The sequence below is a fragment of the Dermacentor albipictus genome, unplaced genomic scaffold, assembly GCF_038994185.2.
Source record: "Dermacentor albipictus isolate Rhodes 1998 colony unplaced genomic scaffold, USDA_Dalb.pri_finalv2 scaffold_36, whole genome shotgun sequence".
Taxonomy (NCBI): Eukaryota; Metazoa; Arthropoda; class Arachnida; order Ixodida; family Ixodidae; genus Dermacentor; species Dermacentor albipictus.
Window position 1 is genome coordinate 142,770 of NW_027225590.1, and position 27,111 is coordinate 169,880.

General features: G+C 46.1%; 1 protein-coding gene across 1 annotated transcript in view; it reads left to right on the top strand.

Moving 5' to 3' along the window:
* The window catches only part of park (E3 ubiquitin-protein ligase parkin), a 651,541-nt gene that overhangs the window by 136,041 nt on the left and 488,389 nt on the right, over positions 1-27,111 (top strand). Inside the window, exon 5 of the mRNA XM_070529945.1 lies at positions 20,674-20,804. Within this exon, the coding sequence (XP_070386046.1) occupies positions 20,674-20,804 (131 nt within the window). The remainder of the gene's footprint in view (positions 1-20,673; positions 20,805-27,111) is intronic.

Consider the following 27,111-nt stretch of genomic DNA (forward strand, 5'->3'; position numbering starts at 1 on the left):
GCAGCAGTTTCATTCTTTTCTTTTCAATGCAGACACAATCCAATAATGATTGTAACCCAGTGTACTTGACCACATTTGAATGTTTCAACAGTTCAAATGATGAGCTCTTAAGAACACTAAAGGTGAAATATTTTCATGTGGGTAATTCCATCAGTCAATACAGTCATCCTTAGTCCACTATAACTGCTGTTGTCCTAAATGTTAAATGATGTGTAATATTGGGAGATGTTGCACAAGCACCACCATCATCATCATCATCAGCCTGGTTACGCCTACTGCAGGGCAAAGGCCTCTCCCATACTTCAACAACACCGGTCATGTACTAATTGTGGCCATGTCGGCCCTGCAAACTTAATCTCATCCGCCCACCTAACTTCCCTTCCCTTGGAATCCAGTTCGTAACCCTTAATGACCATCGGTTATCTTCCCTCCTCATTACATGTCCTGCCCATGCCCATTTCTTTTTCTTGATTTCAACTAAGATGTCATTAACTCGCGTTTGTTCCCTCACCCAATCTGCTCTTTTCTTATCCCTTAACGTTACACCCATCATTCTTTCCATAGCTCGTTGCGTCTTCCTCAATTTAAGTGGAACCCTTTTCGTAAGTCTCCAGGTTTCTGCCCCGTAGGTGAGTACTGGTAAGACACAGCTATTTTACACTTTCTCTTGAGGGATAATGGCAACCTGCTGTTCATGATCTGAGAATGCCTGCCAAACGCTTCAGCTCATTCTTATCCTTCTGATTATTTCTGTCTCATGATCCGGATCCGCCGTCACTACCTGCTCTAAGTAGGTGTATTCCTTTACCACTTCCAGTGCCTCGCTACCTATGGTAAATTGCTGTTCTCTTCCGAGACTGTTAAAGATTAGTTTTCTGCAGATTAATTTTTAGACCCACTCTTCTGCTTTGCCTCTCCAGGTCAGTGAGCATGCATTGCAATTGGTCCCCTGAGTTACTAAGCAAGGCAATATCATCAGCGAATCGCAAGTTTCTAAGGTATTGTCCACTAACTTTTATCCCCAATTCTTCCCAATCCAGGTCTCTGAATACCTCTTGTAAACACGCGGTGAATAGCATTGGAGAGATCATATCTCCCTGTCTGACGCCTTTCTTTATTAGGATTTTGTTGCTTTCTTTATGGAGGACTACGGTGGCTGTGGAGCCGCTATAGATATCTTTCAGTATTTTTACATACGGCTCGTCTACACCCTGATTCCGTAATGCCTCCATGACTGCTGACGTTTCGACAGAATCAAACGCTTTTTCGTAATCAATGAAAGCTATATATAAGGGTTGGTTATATTCCGCACATTTCTCTATCACCTGATAGTGTGAATATGATCTATTGTTGAGTAGCCTTTACGGAATCCTGCCTGGTCCTAATTTCCGGAAGGACGAGCCGATGGTTCAGGGCGAAGGCACAGACACGCGCACGACAACCGATGATGGCCGCTAAACTAACAAGGGTAGCACTCGAATTCACACATAGAAAGGCAAGAAGAACAGGTCCCATTGAACTAGTTGGAGTTCCGCGCCTGTCTTATGTGTTCCTTCTTTGTCCCTTGTTTTTGTGCGGTTGCACGATGCATTCCAATAAGGACTACCAACTAGCCCGCTTATCCCTGTTAAATTTGTATATTAGCTTGTGCGACTAGATGTGTGGTTGTGTTTGTGATGCCATTTTGTTCATTGCATTGCCGTCATTCCAGCTTTGTCATGCAACTCTCACGCTACTTGCATTGGAACCAGATGGCTCACATGAAAATATCCAGGTGTCTCAGCAGCAGCACACCCACCTGTTGTTGGTCACCTCTGTTTGAGATTTAAAAGGAAGTTTCACATGAGTGTTCATTTCAGAACTACTGATTGCAACACTTCACCTTGGCATAGCCAACTACCTGTAAAATACTTCACACAACATCAATTCCCACATTGCGTGGGATTTACGCAAGTTTATCTCATAAGTTTTCATGTAGAGCCTTTTAGACCTTTATGTGGGGCATAATAGCATAATAAAATGGCTTTTTATGTCTAGCTCCTCTGAAATATATGTAATTCGACACCTTGCATTCTAAGCTGCAGCTTCTTAAGTCCCAAACTGGCATCATGAAAGCGAGGACAATAAAATGATACTGGGCTGGACAAATCAGTTTCCAAAGATTTATGTTGCGTTCTTGACCTCTTTTCTACAGTTCCTGTGACAAGTTTGTGTGAAAAGACATTCTCAAAGCTGACATATGTAGATACCAGGCTGAGAAGCTTTATGTCAAGGAAGGCTTAGCTGGATGATGGTGCCTTTGGTGGAGCAATGAATTGCAATTTTTTTCTGATGGTATGAAGATAAATAACACTATAGCATGCAGGCTTATGCTGCAGCTTTATTTCCTGCCATGCAACACCAAGAAAGCAAATGAGCAATTGCAAAGTAATTTGCATATTGTATGCCAGCTGTATTGTGCGTGCCACATTACCAAATAATCCTGCTGACCTTTAATTCACCTTTCCAGTGCAACATGTCTTTATCAAGCCATACCTTTATGTTGGGTTGATATGTGTAGGGAGGCCCTTTCAACTTCATGTCAGCTTAGTTCTGTCAACAGCAGATGCACTAAAGCTACACACTCTTGCTACCTACTTCGCATATTGCGACTGAAATGAAGAAAACACATGTCTTAACAGTAAACTATTAAAGACTGTATTTAAATACTTGTGCAACCTTCTTTTCGGAAAGACCATGTGGTGTCTACTGGTGTAGAGATTTAGCTTGGCATGTAAGAAACTGATGTGCTCTTATCTAAAAATAGAATTCATGTTTTGTGGGACAAGGGCTCTGGTGTCTCAATGAGCACACGTTACGGCTGATATTGTTTTTGCCATTGCGTCAGCTTTGAAAACTTGTCAGAATCTTTAATCTTGGTGCATTAGAAAACACTTTGACACAAAATGAATGTAAGCCTTAATGCCATTGAAAGAAAGGTGCTGAAAATTCGGTGTATACAGCAGAATGAAATGCAGGGACTTATGGTAAGCAATTTACCAACCACGTTATGAATGCAAGCAGCTGACACTGAATAGAATAAGGAAGCCCTGGAGCAAGTCTCTGTCTTGCAGTGCATACCTGCGCACACCTATGATGATATTGAAGTATTCATGGCAGAGACGGGACCATTCAACCTTGCACACTGTAACTATGTATATCTTTTTGAAATATTCTTGTACCAACATGTACAAACAGCATGTTGCAAACAGTAAAATCATTGCTGTTGTCCTACTGACAGTTTTCATGTTTATTGGATTCTCATTTTAACAGCCGACTTTAAACTTCCACGCTGAGAGCTGGGCGAGTTAGTGCATTTTTGAAAGACTATAGAAACAGTGCACAAAGTATGAAGGACAGTGAAAACGCAACTTGCAACTAGATTTTTTATTCAGGTATATATACAAGAACAATATGCACGCAACATGCAATGTGAAAAAAAAGCAAGCAAATGATTTGCAAACTATTAATCACGATTGACATTGCTTGAAATGCTAGAAAACACAAACATGAGTGACGTCGTGAGTTAACTGCAACACGGTACTAAATCCATGCAGAAAGCCATGTTAGAACTTACATGAGCATTATGTGATTCAATGAATTGCTTATAAACTATGTATTCTAACATTTTACTCGAATAAAGTGCCAAGAATATCAATCTATAGCTACAAATGCCTTAGTCACCATATTTAAAAAGAGGCAGGACTCATTTGTTTCAAAGATGAAAGAACTATACCTGTTGCGAGAGAATGCTGAGAAATAACAGCGGTACTGAGGAGGTCATTGGGAATAATATAATATACCGAAATGCATAAGGAATTACGTCAGGGACTCCACATTTCTTAAATTTGCAGACATACTTCTATATTTTAACACTACTATTAAGGCATACAAATTTAAAAAAGAAATGCCACTACGTTAGTATTTGCCATAGGAAACGGTTTTCTAGGGGTGCATGTACAATGGCCCCCATTGAAGATTGTACCACTAAAGCTCTACCACATGTGTTTGACCCCTGTTGATTGCTCCAAGTGCAGCTAAGTCACACAAACCTGTCCCCTTAGTGAATGAAACTCAGTGAGAGAAACTTGGCCTTCTTTGTAGAGCAAAGACAGTTGGCGAAAATGCAGCACACAAAGGTAGAGAGGTTTTGGTATAGCCTGTACAATGAAAGATCCGCTCAAGATCCAGGGGAGTATGGTAGCGCGATTCAAAGACGGGACAAGAGAAGACACAAAGGGACACACACAGCGCTACCATACTCCCCTTGAAGATGCATTACCAACAAGCCCACATTGCAACCCTCAAGATCCAGGTGCTGTACCATATCTTCAGAAGATAAAGCATTTATCTAAACACATGCACAGGGTGTAAATGATCGCACTCCGATGCATGTGATACATAATGATAAATCACCACAAAAACCTGCCGCATTACTATTACTTCCACAGGTAATTTGCATGGCTGCTATGGAATGGCTGCCTCACGTACTGCACCACAATCTATAGCAACTAATACACCAGGCATTTCAAATGGTTCATGAAAGCGGGTTGGGAACTGGCCAGACTGAAGCAGCGGCACTCCACACACTGTTCAACGCTCAGCCTCGTGTGAGTCACTTAAAGCTTGTCACGGACATTGTCGCTGACACTGCCTTCAGACGGGAACGGGCCTTTCTGTTAGATTCTCGTTTCACGTCCAGGCTTTCGTTACTAGGCTTCTGCGTGCGTAAGGCGACGCGAAATGTGCGAATGCACTTTGTTCATCGACAAAAGGCGCCCTTACTTTGCAAAGTGATTTGGAAATGTGTATGCACCCGACATCGACGTCAATGCCGATGCGCACAATTTCTGCGTTTTCGAGCTCTTGAGCAGTGTGTCAACGTGGTGTCCAAGGCCAAACAGGCATCCGGCTTTACCAGAAGGCGTAAACAGAACTTAAGAAGAGCACTACATATTACACCCTGCAAATGCATTATCCGTGTCGGCACCATATGCAACCGGCGCTGTGTTACCACAACTCTTCGAAACAGACAGTCCAAGTCAGGCGACATGTCGTGCTGTTTCGTGGATGGAGTACAGTTCGTTCGAAGCTTCTGTAGCTTCGTAACGGCAAGGTTATTCGTACTCGCAGATATTACACAGTGCTCCTGTACACAACACAGCCACAAGGAACCACAACGGTCCTTCCACTGCGTGCACGCGCGTGTAGGCGCCGACAGTCATTTTCGATTTTAAAACGCAGCATAAAATGAATGCTTTATTTCTTTAGGCGTAGTACATTTAACACCTAACAATAACGTTAGCATTTTATGTATTTTCTATTAAACTGTTTTTTGTGACGTCATCATGCGTGGCAGCAGCGGAGTCCACTTGGGGTCGTCTGCTGCCACGTGCGTGCACCCAGCGCCGGCCTTGGTTATATTCGCTTCCGACGCTCCTTTAATTTTTAAAATCTTGGCTGAAGTTACGTGGGACACCCTGTATAGTAATTGGGAGTGTACAGCGGAGCCATTTTCACGAAACATTGTACAAAATGAATAATTAGAAATACTATAAAAATAAAATTATTGCGTGTATGCGCATAATTTTCCTAATCAATATGACCCAAAAGGTTTCCTCGGGGCTCGGATGCTCCTCCATAAGAGCGCATTGTATCGAGCGATCATCAACGCGGCATGGCGGCTTTCTGTTTTGTTTACGTTGCGTCATGGCCCGAGCAGCTCTAGTTTGTGTGTTTTGTTTATGCTTTTAAGGTCGATGGTTTTTCAAGGGATGAAAAAACACTTTTAAGGGTTTCAATGAGCTACAGTTCACAATAATTTTGCTCACGCCTGCTCCGTAAAAACTTCGTTGAAGTGAAAATGTGTCTGCGAAGTAGTTCGTTTTGGAGGGAATTTCAATGCATTATGTTCTAGGTGATATTGATGTTCAATGAAAAAATCTTCGTTGTGGCGAAAATTTAGTTGAAGTGGTCAGTTGTTCCGGGATTCGACTGTAATGGATATAACAAAGTGATTTTGGCTTCCCTTTCAACATTGTTGTAACGCGGTTCCAGTGTATATAATAATAATAATAATAATAATAATAATAATAATAATAATAATAATAATAATAATAATAACCTTTATTTATTGCCATCAACGTGATGGGGGAGGTAAGGGAAAAAAAAGCTGTAACAGACAGCTTGACTAGTTCCCGCCCCCCCAAACAAAAAAAAACATTCCATATGATGAGCCGACGCGCACGCACACGCACACACACACACATACACGCACGCACGCACGCACGCGCACAAACACACGCACGCACACACACACACACACACACACACACAAACAGTGAAGTAGACGCGCGTATGAAGCGGTTTATTGACGTTTCGGCCGGGGTCCGGCTTTCTGATGCAGGCCGTACCCCAGCCGAAACGTCAATAAACCGCTTCATACGCGCGTCTACTTCACTGTGAATATTTACCCGGACACAGAACAGCTTTATATATATATATATATATATATATATATATATATATATATATATATATATATATAGTCATATAATGAGAAGCCAACAACCCGAAAAGATCACGTTCTCGTGACGCCTGCGGCAAAAAAGACGTCCCACGTCCGCCGCCAAGGTCTGTGAGTGGGGGCGCTGGCTAACACTCCCAGGGTTCTACTAGTACACATAAATACCCAAGAAAGTGGATGGGGAAACGCCGCCGCGGTAGCTCAATTGGTAGAGCATCGCACGCGACATGCGAAGGTTGTGGGTTCGGTTCCCACCTGCGGCAAGTTGTTTTTTTCATCCACTTTAATTTCCATTAATTTATCATTACTTTATTTCATTTTATTAAGCACATGCAATTTCCCCTATGTTGTACTTGGTGTCAGTGTTTGTTGGCTTCTCATTATATGACTAATAATTATCGGGTCCCTCGGTTAACCCCCATTCTTCTCGTTTATTACATAACGAGGGTCTCGAATCCGGCAACATTGATGCCTTCAGGTAGCATATGTGGGTTTATTGACCAGTTGCCTTCACCCGAAAAGATCACGTTCTCGTGACGCCTGCGGCAAAAAAGACGTTCCACGTCCGCCGCCAAGGTCTGTGAGTGGGGGCGCTGGCTAACACTCCCAGGGTTCTACTAGTACACATAAATACCCAAGAAAGTGGATGGGGAAACGCCGCCGCGGTAGCTCAATTGGTGGAGCATCGCACGCGACATGCGAAGGTTGTGGGTTCGGTTCCCACCTGCGGCAAGTTGTTTTTTCATCCACTTTAATTTCCATTAATTTATCATTACTTTATTTCATTTTATTAAGCACATGCAATTTCCCCTATGTTGTACTTGGTGTCAGTGTTTGTTGGCTTCTCATTATATGACTAATAATTATCGGGTGCCTCGGTTAACCCCCATTCTTCTCGTTTATTACATAACGAGGGTCTCGAATCCGTCAACATTGATGCCTTCAGGTAGCATATGTGGGTTTATTGACCAGTTGCCTTCACCCGAAAAGATCACGTTCTCGTGACGCCTGCGGCAAAAAAGACGTTCCACGTCCGCCGCCAAGGTCTGTGAGTGGGGGCGCTGGCTAACACTCCCAGGGTTCTACTAGTACACATAAATACCCAAGAAAGTGGATGGGGAGACGCCGCCGCGGTAGCTCAATTGGTAGAGCATCGCACGCGACATGCGAAGGTTGTGGGTTCGGTTCCCACCTGCGGCAAGTTGTTTTTTCATCCACTTTAATTTCCATTAATTTATCATTACTTTATTTCATTTTATTAAGCACATGCAATTTCCCCTATGTTGTACTTGGTGTCAGTTTTTGTTGGCTTCTCATTATATGACTAATAATTATCGGGTCCCTCGGTTAACCCCCATTCTTCTCGTATATATATATATATATATATATATATATATATATATATATATATATATATATATATTGCTACGGCATGAGCCGGGCGACGAGGAGAGGAAGAAGAGGTTAGCTGGTGCAGCCTCGGGATGCCATCTTGACTTCACCATCAATCTCATCCCTTAAAGAAGGCCGGTTTAACGTTAACCGTAACAGTTTTGTGGTGGAGGTGCTGGGTACTTCGACCAAGACGACGGAGCTGCTGCAGCAAGTTCCACGCCGGAGCCGACGCCTCGCTCGACTGCCTCCAACACCGCTTGAGATCCCGATGTCCCACAGCGGCGACCAACAGCCTTCTCTGGCTGCTCCAGTGCGAACAACCGGCGCCTGCATGCATCAGATGGAGCCCTGCCCTTTCTCAGGAAAATTCGGCGAGGACGTTGTAGAATGGCTCACCCACTACAAGCGTGTGAGCAAGTACAACGGCTGGAACTCCGTGGCTCAGCTCGACAATGTGGTTCTGTTCCTCACAGACACTGCGCTAGTGTGGTTTGAGAACCATGAAGATACCTCTACAACGTGGGACAGCTTCGTTACTCACCTCACAGAGTGCTTCGGTGATTCCACCACGAAAAGGAAGCGGGCGGAGCAGACATTGCTTCAGCGCGCTCAATTACCAGGTGAGACCTGCACTACGTACATAGAGGCAATCCTGAGGCTTTGCAGAACGGTCAGCCCTCGAATGTCCGAAGAGGACAAGGTTGGACACCTTCTCAATGGCATAGCCGAGGATGTTTATAATTATTTAATCGGAAAGGAGTCTCGCCTCGGTCGCCGACTTCATCAAGCATTGCCGCACATTTGAGGCCTTGAAGCTGCGCCGTATCACACCAAAGTTCGGCAGGTTAGCAAATGTCACAACGGTGGCAAGCGTTGACGAAAGCGACAACTACTGTTTTCAATTTGACCTTGCGGCAACATTAAGGCAAATTGTCCGCGAAGAACTTGAACGACACACCAAAGGGGCGGATGTCGAACAGCTTGGTTGCGCTTCCAACCTCAAGAACATGCATCTGCTCTGTCCGCATTGTCTGCCATGCCAGGCGTTGCAGACTGTCGAGTCGATCAGCTGCGACAGCGCCGACGTATCTTTCCCAACGACATGACGCACGATCAACGAACTCGTCGAGCTACCACCACGAATCCGAATTCGGAAGATCGCGTTTATTATTCGCAGCGTCCCAGGGTTGACCCCCAGGCTTACAACGTCGGTCGCGCATCGCCTATTTGTTACAGCTGTGGCACCTCAGGACACATTGCTCGTTTTTGTCGCCGGCGCCGACAGACAACAGCATATGGCCCACCACCAACTTGGCCTAATTTTGAACGCGACAGTTATGACGACCGTTGGCCGACAGACCCGGATACTGCCAACACCACAGGCGCGCCACCCCGGAATACCTTCCGTCAATATAGTAGAAGGAGTGGCTCGCCAGCTTCAGACCTTAGCCTGACGCCCCCAACCAGTCGCCAACGCCGTTCACCGTCACCACGGCGACGTGCTACGTCTTTACCGCCGTCGGGAAACTAGCTGGCGCGGCCGATGGAGGTAAGGTCGCCGGACAGTCTGCGTCTCTGCGAAATACTCCTCTGCCTATTATGATGGTGAAGAACAAAGTGCGTGTGTTAATTGATAGTATACCTGCAACAGCATTAGTGGATACTGGTGCTACCGTTCCCGTCATGAGTGTGACTTTCAAAGAGAGGCTGGGTCGGAAAGTTATGTTCCCGTGGAATGATGGTGTGGTGTTTCGTGGTGTTAGTGGAGAGTGCCTAGTCCCCCCTTGGTATTTGTCTTGCAAGTGTTTTATTTGGAGGAGAAGATCTTAAAACAGAATTTCTCGTACTACCGCGGTATACTCATGATGTGATTCTCGGGATTGACTTTCTTCAGGATTGTGGTGTATCCGTTAACTGTAGCACAGTTAACGGATACACCGGATACAACTTTGAATAGCGCGCTTCTCGCCACCCTTGCCGACACATCCTTACCAGTGAAAAACTATTGTGTTGTTTCGAACGATTTGCTGCTACCGCCTTGGTCGCTGTCACGTATCCCGGTCAATTTCGCTGCTGCCGACCTTTCATCGTTTGACGCGCAAGTCCAGCCACTTACGTCGAGCTGCGCAAAGTAAGATGTACTTGTACCATGCTCTGTCGTGAGAGTAGTGAATGGCGCCTCAAATTTGTGGGCTTTCAAGTGTTCTTGCGTCCCTGCTCTTCTCCCGCGCGATATGAAGCTCGCTGAATTCGACGAGATTATTACAGCTCCGTTACAGTTCTAAGTGAGGAGGAGCAGTCTCATACTAGCGATCCCCATTAAAGCATTTCTGAAGAGCTGATCCCACGGATGATCAACAAGGCGCTACCCTACCATGAGCGTCACGCTCTCGCACAAGTTTTGTGGGCACACCTTTCTGTGTTCGATTTTACACAAGGCGACAAGCAGGCTTCACTCCCGCGTTCTCGTGCTCGCCACAGAATTGACACCGGATCTGCGCACCCCATTCGGCAAAAGCCTTACCGCGTTTCTTCAACAGAGAGGACAGTTATTGCTGAACAGGTGAAAGACATGCTGCGGAAAAGTGTTGTTCAAGAGTGCCCTAGTCCGTGGGCAGCACCAGTAATCTTAGTAAAGAAGAAGGATGGATCGTGGCGGTTTGGCGTTGATTACAGGAAACTGAATGCGGTCACCAAAAAGGATGAGTATCCGCTTCCTAGAATTGATGATGTCATCGATTGTCTACATTCCGCTGCCTACTTTTCATCACTGGATTTGCGATCAGGGTATTGGCAGATACCCATGCACCCAGACGATAAGGAGAAAACGGCCTTCGTGACACCAGACGGTCTTTATGAATTTAACGTTATGCGGTTCAGCCTTTGTAACGCGCCAGCAACATTCGAATGATTTATGGATACTATCCTCCGAGGACTTAAATGGGAAATTTGTTTGTGCTACCTCGATGATGTGGTGATTTTTGACAGCACATTGAGTGAGCATAACAGACGTCTCAGTCTTGTTCTGATTTGTGTCAAACAAGCCGGCTTGATCCTAACTTCCAAGAAATGTCGTTTCGGGAAAACCGAGACGTTAGTACTTGGGCATCTGGTCGACAAAAACGGTGTGAGGCCAGATCCACGGAAGATTGAGGCATTCAGCTCCTTCGAAGCACCGAAGTCAGTGCGGGAGTTAAGGAGTTCCTTGGGCCTGTGCTCGTATTTTCGTCGCTTCGTCCCAAGATTCACCGACGTGGTGTACCCCCTAAATTGTCTTGTCCAAAAAGCCGTCCCTTTCAACTGGACATCGGCTTGCGACGACGCGTTCCGCCAGCTAAAATTTCTGCTAAAATCAGGGCCCATATTGCGTCACTTCGATGCAGCCGCACCTACGAAAGTGCACGCTGATGCCAGTGGCATCCGCATCGGTGCTATACTAGTGCAACGTGATCAAGGAGCTGAACACGTTGTGGCTTATTCTAGTCGCTCTTTGACGAAGGCGGAACGCGATTACATTGTGACCTAGCAAGAATGCTTGGCAGCTATTTTCGGTGTCCACAAATTTCGGCCTTATATCTACGGACGCCCGTTCACTATTGTTACTGACCACCACGCGTTATGCCGGTTGGTGAATCTCCGTGACCCGAGCGGACGACTGGCACGTTGGGCTCTTCGACTGCAGGAGTACGACTTCGTTATTTCCTACAAGTCCGGGCGTCGCCACGCAGATGCGGATTGTCTCTCCCGCCTTCCTCTGACGACGACGGAATGTGACGAAGACAATTTTGATGACTGTTTTGTTCCCATTTCTTCCACATTCCCAGACTCGATGACTTTCAAAGCAGAGCAGGAAAATGATATTAGTTTGGAACCTCTATTTGTAGCCGCATCGCGTCCTGGAGCCACTGGTAGATTTTGTGTCCGTGACGGCCTGCTTTACAAGACCAATTATTCGGCTAAAGGCGCACGCTTCCTTCTGGTGGTGCCGCTGAGTCTGCGAACGGACATACTGAGAGCCATGCAAGACGATGTGACCTCTGGCCATCTAGGATTCATCAGAACTTTGAACCGGACACAGGAGTGTTTTTACTGGCCCAGAATGCGGGACACAGTCAAGCACTACGTCGCCAGTTGCGAACAATGTCAACGCTACAAGCGCCTTACGACCGCTCCGCCAGGTCTTCTCCAACCTCTGCCGCCGCCTCGCCTGTCATTTGAACAAGTGGGTATCGATCTTCTGGGCCCATTTCCCCGATCATCTAACGACAACCGATGGGTGATCGTATGTGTCGACCATCTGACCCGTTACGCGGAAACGGCGGCCGTACCATCTTCAACAGCTGCGTCAGTTGCAACGTTTTTGCTTCGATTTATTATTCTTCGACATGGTCCCCCCCGTGTCATCATTAGCGATCGTGGTCGTCAGTTCGTTGCGGACGCCGTAGAAGAACTGCTTCGTCTCTGCAGTTCGCAGTTCCGTCATTAAACGCCTTAACACCCTCAGACAAATGGGCTTGTAGAACGTACGAACAGAACTCTAACGAACATGCTGGCCATGTACGTATTTTCCGATCACAAGGACTGGGATGACGTACTCCCCTTCATCACCTATGCTTATAATACTGCAAAGCATGAGACGACCGATTGCAGTCCTTTTTATCTCCTTTACACACGTTCACCGCTAAACTGCATTGACACTATACTACTGTTTGACTTTCACAGCGAGTACTCTGTTGCCAAGACGCTTTGTCTTGCCGAAGAAGCCCGGCGTATCGCTCGTCTTCGTATTGTGGCATCGCAACACCGATCGAAAGAGCGCTATGACAGCCGGCACCAGTCCGTCTCGTACGCTAAAGGAGACTTTGTGTGGCTGTGGTTCGCTAGAATAGCAGCTTGGGCTTGTTGGTTTTCCATCCTGCTAGTAACAGCGCGAAATGTAGACAAGAGACGAGGCAAGAAGACACCACAAGCGCTGACTTTCAACAACGTTTATTCCGAAAGAAACACGACTTCTTACAACCATTGCCCACACGTGTCGCAGTCACGTGATCGCACATAAACATGCACTTTTTCTTTTTTGCACTCAAGATAGTGGTTGCACATGCAAAAGCTCAAGTTCTTTTGTTGTCAGTAACAAGGACGGCGTGCTAACGCATTGGTCACGAAGTCTGGTAATCTCGGCTGCCTCAATTATCTCCCGGACCAGCTGGTCATTGTGTTTCTTCAGCACTTTACAGCGTCTGAATTCTGCGGCGCAATTTTTTGAGGGGCAATCCCTGATATGGATGCCTAGATTCCTGTTAGCCTGCTCGACGCTAAGTTTGTGTTCCTTTAGTCTTTCATTTGCGCATCTCGAAGTCTGCCCTATATACCTTTTTCCACATTTCAGAGGTATTGAATACACCACAGCTTCTGTGCACTCCACAAAACGATTCTGGTGATCGATCGTGCACCCTTCCTGGTTTATCGGCTCTTCAGCATTGACGCGTCGGCAGAGGCTTTTTAGCTTTTTCGGGGCGGTAAGCACTACATTACCTCCAGCTTTGCGCCCAATCTTTTTCAAGCGGTGAGATAAGTTGTGCGCGTATGGCAGGGCCACGGTCCGTCGCTTTTCTTTCATTTTTGGCTTCTCGCCACCTGGCTCGCCATGGGCACGCTCGAGTTTTAGATTCTTGCTCATTTTTTTTTGCAACGGACACAAGAAGGTGCGAGGGTAACCAGCCCTACTAAGCCGGTCAACCTGCCGACGAAAACTTTGTTCCATTGCGTGGATGCACGATTTTTTTAGCGCATTTGTTAGACAAAGGTTTGCAATTGCTCTCTTCACTAGTTTTGAATGCGCTGATTCGAATGGCAGTGGCGCCTTGTCGCCTCTGGGTTCATAGGCCCAGTTGAAATACACAACAGGAAATTTCAGTCTGTCGTATTGTGGGACGTTGTATCTGTAGTTATGTTGCCTGTAGTTCTATTGTCTGTAGTGTGACGTCCTGTAGTTCGTCATCAATATTTAATTAAATATTGACAGAGACCTCCTTAAGGCTATGTAAATTTGCTAGTACAATAAAGAAAAAGAAAATAATAAAAGAAAACTTCCCCGTCGAGGACTCGACCTTGCGACCTCACGAATCCGAGCCCGGCATCTTACCACTGCACCACTCCTACCATGTCTTTCGAGCGTACATTTTGGCCATGTCAATAGCACGATGCGCTGATGTTTACATTTCATTTTAAGAGCCAAGGTCCGCCGCTATCACTCCACCGCGTCACCTGCCGCATCTCTAGAAGAGCAAAAGTGTTGCTACCATCGACAGGTACATCGTGGAGTGCTAGAACATCAATCTTGATGTACGATGTCCATATTAAATAAGAAATTCAGAAGTACACAACGGTGACTGTTGGGGTTGTTACTGCTAATTTCGACAGTTGTCTCTCGTTCTTTACGCTATTTGAGCGCGCACATAATTCGTGTGTTCAATGCAAAATAGCTACATGAACATTCGTGGATGAGTGTTCTTTCTGACAGCATACTGGTTTCTCACCGCAGCGCTGTATCGGAATAATGAGACCAGAGCGAAACAGCTTTTCACGCAACTTTGAGGAACAAACCAAGACACTTCCTTTTCGTTTCGCAAAAGCTTATCCAATATTTCTGGGAAATTAACTAATGTGTCAGTGTAACGGCACATTTAAGTCCACAGGCCTGTGTGCCACATCGTACCGAATAAAGTAAAACGGATACGCAGACATTCCCGCAGATGGTATGATTTTGATGAGGCCAGCATGGCGTTGCTAGCTCCTCGTCGTAAGGCACAATTATAACAATTGGCCACGTCAATTGTAATACCGGTGTCGGTGCTATCATCATTGCCGGCTTCAGAAAAGCACGATTGAATACCGCGCAAAAAAAAAGTACAGTGTACACCACCAATGCGAAACTGACATGCAATTTTGAAGCGTCGCGACGGAACGCGCTTCTGTCGAGGCGTCAGAACTTATGTCGCTGCGACAAAAAGTAGCACATTTCTGTGTAGTACCGACAGAGAGTTCCTGTTGCGACGTCAGAATCGCTGTTGCGATAAAATGTTCTTGTTGCGACTTCATACACTCTTCTGGTCGCGACAGAACGTTTCTGTTGTGACTACAGAACTCTTGGCCGTCGCGACCGAGTGTTTCTGTTGCGACGTCAGAATTGCTGTCGTAAAGTCAGTCGCTGTCACGACAGAAAGCTGTTGTTGTGACTACAGAATTCTTGTCACGACAGAACGTTTTTGTTGCGACTTCAGAACTCTTCGGCTTCGCGACAGACTCTTTCTATTGCGACGACAGAATTTCTGTCCTAACGTCAGAATCGCTGTCACGATAGAAAACTGTTGTAACGACTTCAGAACTCTTGTTGACGCGACAGAACGTTTCTGTTGCGACTTCAGAACTCTTGGTCTTCGCGACAGAATGTTTCTGTTGCGACATCCGAATTTCTGTCGTAACGTCAGAAATGTCTGTCGCAACTACAGAAACATCAGGAACTTCTGTCGTACAACAGAAATTTCTGTAGTCGCGACAGAAATTTCTGTAGTTGCGACAAGAATTCATGTTGTCTTTTTCAACTGGGAGACCTTCCCTTTGGAGAGCTCGAGTCTGAGATCAAGGAACCTCAAAGACCCTTGCTTGGGGACCTCGTGGGTAACAGCAAGCGGCTGAAGCGCATGACTAAAGCAAGTTACTGCCTCCGAAACTGCGTCATCTGAATTCGTGCCAGAGCCATCACATAGAACCAAGTAATCGTCAACATACCGAAAGACTCCCCGGACGATTGTTCTGGTTAGGGTGTTCCGTAGAGTTTCCTACAAAAATTACTAGAGGGAACTCTGGCGCTGCAGTCGTTGTCCTACTATGGGAATGATGGGAAGTACATATTTGTCGGATCTTCGTGCTTGTGGATTCAAACCTTCTTGTGGTTTTGTATATTACGCTATATAAACCTTATTGTCGTATATTTCGGCGCAATCTATATTCTTCGAAGTGCAGAAGACGCGGGAACGCGTACAATTGCTATTAATTGCAACAATTGAGCTTGTCCAGGTGGCCAAATCGAAACGCGCCAAGCGTCTTAAAGCACTGGCATGCCCGCGATAAATTCATAAGGGCGTCTCATTCACTTGTCGATACATGCGTCCGTGGCTTAATGGTTTCAATATCAGGCTTCTGTGCTAGAGTCCCTGTGTTCTAATCCTGCCGTCGGGCAATTTTAATGATGTTTATTTAATTATTTATTACGCAATACACTGTTGAAAATGACGAGTTTACAAAGTCACAAAGCTGTTTGAAGCCAAAAGGACGAAGTTTAGGCAAATCCATGTACTTCCCATAATTCCCATGCTAGGACAACCGCTCGCATTGCCGCTCCCGTAGACACTAGCGCCAGAGTTCCCTCTAGTAATTCTTGTAGGAAACTCTATGGGGTGTTGTGAAGTAATGTATCTTTCTGGGCAAGAAACAAATCGCTAAGTGCTGGCGCAATACATGACCCTATACAGACGCCGCGTTTCTGGAGGTACAAATTCCCTTCCCACGTAACATAAGTGGACTTCAAATATACAGAAAGGAGTGCCAGGAACCCACCAGTTGAAACCCGGGAATGTGTACCTCCAGAAACGCGGCGTCTTTATAGGGTCATGTATTGCGCCAGCACTTAGCGATTTGTTTCTTGCCCAGAAAGATAGATTACTTCAGAACACCCTAACCAGAACAAGCGTCCAGGGAGTCTTTCGGTATGTTGACGATTACTTGGTTCTATGTGATGGCTCTGGCACGAATTCAGATGACGCAGTTTCGGAGGCAGTAACATGCTTCAGTCATGCGCTTCCGCCGCTTGCTGTTACCCACGAGGTCCCCACGCAAGGGTCTTTGAGATTCCTTAACCTCAGACTCGAGCTCTCCAAAGGGAAGGTCCGCTGGGCCTATGAACCCAGAGGCGACAAGGCGCCACTGCCATTCGAATCAGCGCATTCAAAACTGGTTAAGAGAGCAATTGCAAACCTTTGTCTAACAAATGCGCTCAAAAAATCGTGCATCCACACAATGGAACAGAGTTTTCGTCGGCAGGTTGACCGGCTTACTAGGGCTGGTTACCCGTCGCACCTTCTTGTGTCCGTTGCAGAAAAAAAATGCGCAAGAACCTAAAACTCGAGCGTGCCCATGGCGAGCCAGGTGGCGAGAAGCCAATAATGAAAGAAAAGCGATGGACCGTGGCCGTGCCATACGCGCACAACTTATCTCACCGCTTGAAAAAGATTGGGCGCAAAGCTGGAGTTAATGTAGTGCTTACCGCCCCGAAAAAACTAAAAAGCCTCTGCCGACGCGTCAACGCTGAAGAGCCGATAAACCAGGAAGGGTGCACGATAAATCACCAGAATCGTTTTGTGGAGTGCACAGAAGCCGTGGTGTATTCAATACCTCTGAAATGTGGAAAAAGGTATTTAGGGCAAACTTCGAGATGCGCAAATGAAAGACTGAAGGAACACAAACTTAGCGTCGAGCAGGCTAACAGGAATCTAGGAATCCATATCAGGGATTGCCCCTCAAAAAATTACCGACGATTACGTTACTTCCTAATGCGAAATTTGAGCGCAGCAAATAAGCTGTTTCACCTTTTCGATAGATTGAGGCAAAGAAATCGAGCAACACATGTATGCGCTATCACAGAATTTTTTTTTATTTTTCACACGTATTCCTTTAACAAAGACTCCACTAACAGTTCTTGACAGTCATGAAGGAAGCTTTGTGGTCGGAGAAATAGACTGATATATGTTCGACTTGGTACACCAATGCTTGATTCTCAAAGACGAGATCTATACAAGTGCCTCGCGAGGTTGTCACAGCCGTGGGACGCGTTACGAGCGAGAGCAGTTTACCGAGTCTTCTCTGCGACGGCGATGAGCTTCTGCTTCAGCCTCGCTTACTGCTGGTTGCTCTCGACGGCGGCGATGAGCCTCCGCTTCGGCGGTGCGAACGGCAGGGTCTTCTCGGCGGCGGCGATGAGCTTCTGCTTCAGCCTCGCTTACTGCTGGTTGCTCTCGACGGCGGCGATGAGCCTCCGCTTCGGCGGCGCGAACTGCAGGGTCTTCTCGGCGGCGGCGATGAGCTTCTGCTTCAGCCTCGCTTACTGCTGGTTGCTCTCGACGGCGGCGATGAGCCTCCGCTTCGGCGGCGCGAACGGCAGGGTCTTCTCGGCGGCGGCGCTTAGCCTCTGCTTCGGCGACGCGTACTCCTGGATCATCTCGACGGCGGCGACGGTAAGCTTCTGCTTCGGCGGCACGCACCTCTGGATTCTGACGGCGACGGCGCTGGGCCTCTGCTCTGGCAGCTCGTTTAGCAGCAGCAGCAGCAGACGGAGGACTTCCATCGGTCGTCTCGCTCATGGCTCAGAAAGAACTGGCAGATAATTTCGCAGTGGCGAACGGCAGCGGCAATTTCGGCTCGGGCGGTGCACATATACAGATCCGCCGCCACCGATCTGGCTCTCTGATTGCCACCGCACAGGGCGAACGGCAGCGGCAATTTCGGCTCGGGCGGTGCACATATACAGATCCGCCGCCACCGATCTGGCTCTCTGATTGCCACCGCACAGGGGTTGCATTGGAGGAGGAGCGAAGAAAGGAATTAAGTTCGAGCCGGCGCTTTGACAACCGGAGACTCGCAGGAAGAGGGGGGAGGGGGGCGGCGTGTACACCCAGCGGCAAACGATGGGGGCAGAAGCGCGCGCAGCAAGCGGACAACACGATAAAGGGAGGAGGGAAGAGATAGCAGCGACTGACTGATGCCGCTGACGCCATTAGTGAGTCAACCCCAGCTGCGGAGTTGGTTTCAGGGACAACGCCGCCGATGCCGACACAAACAATATGATACCCTCGCTTCCGCAGCGCTAAGAACCAGGTCTAGCCGTGGGAAGGTGGTCACGTATTCGTCGACGTGCCGGGGCCTACGTGAAATAACCGGCGCGTCGGCAACTGAAGAGCACCCTATCCGCCACACAAGAACAGGGGGGGGGGGACCCTTTCCTCCTCTTTCTGCATGGCGGCGACGGTGTTCTATGCAGCCACGTTATCTTGACTCTAGCGGCGTCAGCGGTATCCAGCGGTATCAGTCGGTCGCTGCTAGCGCTGGGGGGATGAAAGGGGGGCGGAGCTGGTTACGACGCCGACGACAACGCCGACGACGACGCGAAACCCAGGAACGGACACCAAAGAGCTGCGCTCTAAAAATTGCGCCGCAGAATTCAGACGCTGTAAAGTGCTGAAGAAACACAATGACCAGCTGGTCCGGGAGATAATTGAGGCAGCCGAGAATACCAGACTTCGTGACCAATGCGTTAGCATGCCGTCCTTGTTACTGACAACAAAAGAACTTGAGCTTTTGCATGTGCAACCACTATCGTGAGTGGAAAAAAGAAAAAGTGCATGTTTCGCATAATGTGCGGTCACGTGACTGCGACACGTGTGGGCAATGGTTATAAGAAGCCGTGTTTCTTTCGGAATAAACGTTGTTGAAAGTCAGCGCTTGTGGTGTCTTCTTGTCTCGTCTCTTGTCTACATTTTGCGCTGTTACTAGCAGGGTGGCTGTGGACTCCGGAACGTAAACGTGGCTTATGCGAAAAGTTTTTACCCCAGTACACGGGCCCATTCGTCATTGTAGATCGCTTGAGTGACTTGACGGAGGTGGTGGCACGCTTGACGTCCGCTGGTCGTCGGTCTAGCCGGACCAAGTTAGTACATGTTCCCCGTCTTAAGCGGTTTCACCCTACGCTTTCCGAGTGACTTGGACTTGCCCAGCGGGCTTCGTCTGGCAACCGGGGATTGCTACGGCATGAGCCGGGCGAGGAGAAGAGGAAGAAGAGGTTAGCTGGTGCAGCTTCGGGACGCCATCTTGACTTCACCATCAATCTCATCCCAACCGTAACAATATATATATATATATATATATATATATATATATATATATATATATATATATATATATATATATATATATATATATATATATATAATGTATTTTAGACGTCACCTATGTACACCTAATGCGAGCTGTTCATCAGCAAACTGAATCCAAAAAATCAAAGTAACTTCAATATAGACAGAGTACTTATGCTCTTGTGTTTGATAAAAAATGCCTCGTCTAACTTACGCGCAGTCGTATAGGGGCTCTTAATATCCATTGAGCAGAGCCTTGCACATGTATTAATGATGTGCTTGTGTACCAGCCTTTCTAATAAAGCGTTAGTTGAGATTGTAGTGCTCTGTCCTATCGCCGTCCTTTTTCGCCTCATTTTTTTCTACTTTCCATCATGCTTCAAGCACTTGTAGTGGTGCACTCTTCTGGAGCATAAATTTTCACAGGGGAAGGACACATGTTCTGGACCACTTGGGGTACTTTCTTCCAACTGTTATATTTAATTGTGATGATGATCTGGTGCAAAGTAACAGCTCTTCTCTGTCAATGTGCATTAAAAGTAGTTTTGGTCGCTTGTCAAGCAAAATGGTAAAAGTTTTGTCTCTTAACATTTCATTCAAATTTAAAAAATCTCCAGCTACCTTATTTCTTCCTGCTGATGCCACAACTCTCTCTTTAGAAGTGACCCTGATTGGCAAGTATTGCAGCTCGCTTTTTTTTTCTATTTTACCATCTTGTCACTCTGGTAATGGTGCTGAATCATGCAGCCGGCTTGTGTTGGTGTTCAAGTGTGCGCACGTCATCTGCCTGGACTGTTTTCGGACCTATTGCCAGAGCCGACTTGACGAGCGTGGCTTTGTCCAGCACCCAAACTTGGGCTGGACGCTTCCCTGCCCTGGTGAGTAGTTGTAGATCTTGACTGTGAGTCATATTGGTAGTTAAGCTGTTATCTTAGTTATGCCATGATCATGAGTAATAATTGGTCATGATGCCGAGTTATGTGAGTAGTTGTTGATCGTTATGATGGATATATGAGTAGTTGGGCCGCAATAATGAGTTATGCAAGTAGCTTTAGCATGATACTAGCTATGCCCTGATTATTAGTAGTAGACAGGGACGGAAGTGCTGCGCCCATTACGCCATCTCGCGCCACACCATCGAGCTGTGCCAACCTGAACCAAAACACTAATTTCGAATGAAGTCACCAAATTTAGCAAGATGTGCATGTTCACTGGCAACCACACATCCGTTGATATACGCTGGCTAGAGCTTAGCCCTGCAATCCAAGCTTATGCAGTCCGTTTCTGTGTCGGTTTCTTTAGACTGTGGGTGTGTTCCGTGGTATAATTCTAACTAGGCCGCAAGAAAATGAAAACAGTGTTGTGCTACACAATGCATTATCAATGTTTTATTACAGGATCTGACAACTGGCAGAATAATTGTGAGACGTAGATGGAAAGGAAATGACCATGATTTATAGTAATAGAATCCAGCACGCTGTTCGTGATTTAAGTAGGAATTATAATTTTAAATCAACAAGGAAAGTATCGAAAACCAGTAAGTGGAGCAACCTGCCAGGGAAGTCTTCTTACTTCAGAAGAGTTAACTGCAGGGTTAGTTGGTGATCTTGCATACTGAAATGATTTTGCGCCAAAAAATAACACACAATTTAAACACGACGACACCACGGGCGCTTGGTGGTGTTGTCGTCTTTCATGTGTGTTGTTTTTTGGCGCAAAATCTTTTCAGTCTTGTTACTTCGGACATAGTATATGAGGTTCTGTAAGTAAGTCAGCTGCTATTGAGTGCGACATAGTCATTGCTTAAAATTGCAGTTTGTATATGATTCGGCACTTGCATTTTATTCTATTCGTATTACGAAGAAAGTCCACGCTAGCCAGCAGCACACCCGTCCCACAGTGCATGGCGGGGCACACGCTGTTTGTGTGCGTGCAATTGAGTACCCAGATTTGTGTGGTCTCCTTGTGGGATTATACAAAATGCTATCGATTAGTTGTGCCATAAATTGGTGCCAGCACTGCAATAATAGGGAGTTTTAGAATAGGGGCCCCAATAGTTTGGGGCCCCAAAGAGCTTTGCGTGTGTCAGCATTGGGACACGTATAGGAGTGAAGAGTTTTAGAATAGGGTTTTACGTTTGCAGATAGCGTCTTGCGCTGACAGCGCCACTACGGCGTCAAAGAAAAGCTATTAGAAATAATTAAATAAAATATACCATTTTATGACAGGAATAATAATTTTGACTTGCGTGTATTCGCGTTGAATTACAATTTAGAGGTTATTCTGTAAGCAGGAAACAGTTAGTTGCGCTTAGTTTTGAGCAAACCAACTTTACTAGCCTTCACCAGCCAAGCTTAGCCGTGTTAGGCCTACGAGCCATAAGATCCACAATCGAATTCAAAATCAGCGGCGTCTAATGAGTCAATCTTCATAACACACGCTAGTTGAGAGAAAGCGATAACCGCAGTCACTTCTCCTAGCTTGCGAACTTCACGCGTTACCACGAATGGAACCCAGTTTTGTGCTAGGTTAGAGCCGTCGCTTCGATGGGTGCCGCCATGTTTGCCGACGCAAAACTTTTGGGGCCGCTATTTGGGCTCTCGCTAAATCGGTGAAATAGCTTTCCCAACGCAAAACCCAAACGCAGTTTGCGTCTTGCGCATGCGCAGTGGCTTCGACGCTATTTATTTGGGGCCCCAAAACGTTTCGGGCCCCTATTCTAAAACTCCCTATTAGCACATGCGTGGCTACGGCAAAATGCTGAACTGCGTATGATGTGTAAAAGCGCTGTTTCGTTTTTAAGAACGTGGCTAAAAACACTCTTGACTGTTTAATGACCATAGCAGTTGGACAGGAAGCTATGAAAGTTATTGTACAATAATATTAATGTAGAAATAATGTCACACTCGGAAAACATGAATCACAGGAACATCGGCATAATGAATAAAGTAATACTTGCGCATATCTACGGCCGCACTTGTCGTCTGCCTCCCACCAACGCTGGCATATACCGTATATCGTTAAGTATGGTCAGCTGGGCTAGTCGGTTTAATTTATTTGAAGTCCGGTGTTTGTGCGGTCCTTCTCTTCTCGTCCGTGTTCAATTGTGGGCAAACGAACGCCTGCTAGAGCATCGCAGGAATGCTACTTCACTAAGTGGCGCTGGTCATTTAGCGTTACTCGCACAAGCCAGCATGCAAGGCGTTTTTCGAACGAACAAGTGCGTTGTGTAAATTCAGCAATCAGAAAAACCGGAAAATTTTTGAAGCCTTTTCTATTTCTAGTGAAAACGATTACTGCGTCAGTGCTCCTTCTGTTATGCTCGGGAAAAAAGAACTTGATTATCTCAGGGAAAACGTGTGTGTCAATTCAGCTAGGTAAGGCGGGAGATGAGCAAGATTGTACTTAAGTGATGGGAAAAAAGGGTTTATCACCTTTTTTCACCGTTTCACTTTTATTTTCTTTCTTTTCACTTTTTTTGGGTTTCGACGCCTCTGATGATTGTCGCCTGTGCGAAAGCAAAATTTTTCGGGTGGTCCGGTGCACTAACAGCGCTCCCCCTCTCTCTCCCCCTCCCCCTGTGTACATAAAGCCCTGTGTGCCGTGAATAAAATTTAGTTGAGGTCCGGCGTTTGTGTTGTCCTGCTCTTGTCGTCCGTGTTCAATTGTGCGCTGGAACGATGTTTCATATACCGTATATACAGGTGTAGTAGCGGCAGGTCTGTTCCGAGATTTGGCGTGAAAATTGGCGGTGGGGCCATTACACGAAGAAAAATACTTTAAAAATATTTCCGATAGTACTTGCTTTTATTAATTTTATTTCGGCATTATGGTACGTGTATAGCATGCAGAAAACTGGGGGCACGGACTAAAAGGCAGAGAAGGCTTGATGTGGTCTGTTCCGGATAATTTCACTTTGACAGGGGAAAAAAAAAAATGTTTGTATGCGATAGGCGTACAATGGCAAAAACTATACATGTGAAGTAATGCAGTGATTTTGGCTTGTTGCTAAGACATCGTGAGGCTTATAGCGCGTGAAAATGACAAGGACGAAAGGAAGACGTGACACACAGAGGCGCTAACTTGCAACAATCTTTATTTTTACTAAATCTTACAATCTTACAAAATTTTACAATCTTTATTTTTACTTTACTAAACATATATGCAGCTTTTTCGCGTACTTTATACGTGCGCTGTTTGCAAAAATTCCTTACACACCATTTCGCAGGTAAGATAACTGTTTGCGGGAAAGGGCAATTGATGGTTTTGACACACAGTTATCCCCAAGCCTATCAATCATTTCTGCTTCTTTAATATAGCGAGTTATCCTACCTCGGTCTTTTCCCACAATGGAGCAGTCTCTGTATGCTGGAGCACACGTCGAGTGGTCACCATCATCCACCCCGGCAACAGCGCACTTGCAATGCCTGCAGTGAGCGTCAAGGAACCCACCCAGCTTTTCTGCTACATTATACTGGTGTTCCTTTAAACGCTCGTTGAGGCACCTTCCACTTTGCCTCACATAGTTCTTCCCACACTTTAAAAGGAAGGTTGTAAACAACTGCTCCCACACATTCAGCAAACGGTAGCTGGTGTTTCTTTTTGCACGTGCGCTTGTCAGAGAGGCCTGATCTGGTTAGTCTGCACAGACAAACCAGACTGGGGTCAACGTGCGAATATTAAGGTTGTGTTTTCAGCTTCTACAAAATTGCCATGTCTGTGCAGACTAACCAGACCTGGCCTCTCTGACAAGCGCACGTGCAAAAAGAAACACCAGGAACCATTTGTTGAATGTGTGGGAGCAGTTGTTTACAACCTTCCTTTTAAAGTGTGGGAAGAACTATGTGAGGCAAAGTGGAAGGTGCCTCAACGAGCGTTTAAAGGAACACCAGTATAATGTAGATAGATGGAATAAACTTTAATGTCCAACAGAAAAGGCGATCTACCCACCCCCCGACACGCAGGTCAGGGGGCGAGTGCCGCCGCCTCAGATGCAGGCTGGGAGGTCTTGGGTCCCAGCAGCCTCTTCAGCCAGTTGGACGAGCCGGAGCTGGAGCTCAGAGTCCGAGCTGTGCAGCAGGGTCTCCCAGGTGTCTCTACTATCTATTTTGTGCGTTCCCCCGGGAGAATACGGACATTCCCATATTATGTGGTCAAGGGTCCCTCTCGCCCCACAAAGATTACATTTATCGCTCCTGGCCTCGGGGAACAAGTGGTTCGCCATAACCGGGTGCGGATATGTATAAGTTTGTAGTCGTCTCCACGCGACTGCTTGTCTGTTGTTTAATTTTGGGTCTGGCGGGGATACCAGTCTATGGGCCAATCTATAATGCTGCGTGATCTCCCCATATTTTAGCATGCGCTCTTCGCTCCCTCGGTCATCGAGGGGCCCCGTAGCGGCTCGGCGGTAGAGATCTCGAGCCAGCTCGTGGGCCGCCTCGTTGCCGGGGACGGCTTCGTGCGCCGCCAGTATAATGTAGCAGAAAAGCTGGATGGGTTCCTTGACGCTCACTGCAGGCATTGCAAGTGCACTGTTGCTGGGGCGGATGATGGTGACCACTCGACGTGTGCTCCAGCATGCAGAGACTGCTCCATTGTGGGAAGAGCCCGAGGTAGGATAACTCGCGAAATTATAGAAGCAGAAATGATTGATAGGCTTGGGGATAACTGTGTGTCAAAACCATCAATTGCCCTTTCCCGCAAACAGTTATCTTACCTGCGAAATGTTGTGTAAGGAATTTTTGCAAACAGCGCACGTATAAAGTGCGCGAAAAAGCTGTATATATGTATGGGTCCCTTGCTCGAAATAAAGATTGTTGCAAGTTAGCGCCTATGTGTGTCACGTCTTCCTTTCGTCCTTGTCTTTTTCACGTGCTATAAGCCTCACGATATACATGTGAAATATAATACTAAAATTATAGCTAAAAACGAAATACATTGCTGCTTGACATTAAAAAAAGAAAATAGCAGCACTAGAGTAAACGTTGTTAGTGGTTTAAAAGAGTAGGCAATGTATATGCGATCATTTGTCGGCCATAGTTAGTACGAGTCCACCCGCCGTGGTTTTTCAGCGCGAGGTCGCGGGATTTAATCCCGGCCACGGCGGCCGCATTTCGATGGGGGCGAAATGCAAAAACACCGGTGCACTTACATTTAGGTGCACGTTAAAGGAACCCAAGGCCGTCGAAATTTCCGGACTCCGCCACTATGGCGTGCCTCATAATCAGATAGTGGTTTTGGCACGTAAAACCCATAATTTTTTTAGTACGAGTCTGTGGCGTAAACCACAAAGTGATTCCCCGCGTATCGTAAACATTCACTTTTTCTGCCAAGTTAGCAAATTTTTTGCAGTACAGATTGTTTGTTTTAATACCTTGTTTGTATATGCCAGTAAAGAATCGTACAAATCGGCAACAGGTATTACATTTAAGTTTTTACAGATGGGCCTTGTGTGTGCGTTATACGGAGCATTGACAATCAAACGGACAGTACTTTTTTGTAATCTAGACAGCCTCAGAATGTTGGAAATTGTGCTTCCCCAGACAAGGTAGCAATAGCACAGCTTTGAAAGGAAAAGTGAATTATACAGCAGTTTTACATTTTCAGGCAAAATAAATCTTGTGCACCATAGTATACCAACTGTACGAAAAAGGCAGGAACAAACAGAATCAGACTGCGAATTCCACAACATGTTTTCATTAAAAAATATACCAAGGCATTTCATAGCAGGAAGCACTTCGATTTTTGATGTACCAAGAAAAAGTGCCAAGTCAAAGTGGACTTCCTTGTTTTTAGCTCTAAATAAATCAGCTTTTGTTTTAGACGTATTTATAGTTAGCGAGTTGCTCATACTCCAGGCATGCAGTTTCGAGAGTATGTTATTTGCTTTGGTTTGAATTTCCAATAAACCCGATCCTCAAAAAAAGCAAACTAGTATCGTCAGCATATGCTGCAAATTGGGTATTGTCATCTATTTTTACTACGTCATTAATATAGACATTAATAAGTAGAAGTCCTAGAATGCTTTCTTGCAGTGCTCTACTGTTACTCTATGGAAAGGTTAACTTCTAGCTATTCTGTTGTACCTGCTGCTGGCAATGTTTCAGGTAGCTTTGCATAAATGTAAAAAAAATGCTCCATGGAATCCGTGATACTCTAGCTTCTTTAAAAGTGTGGTGTGATTAA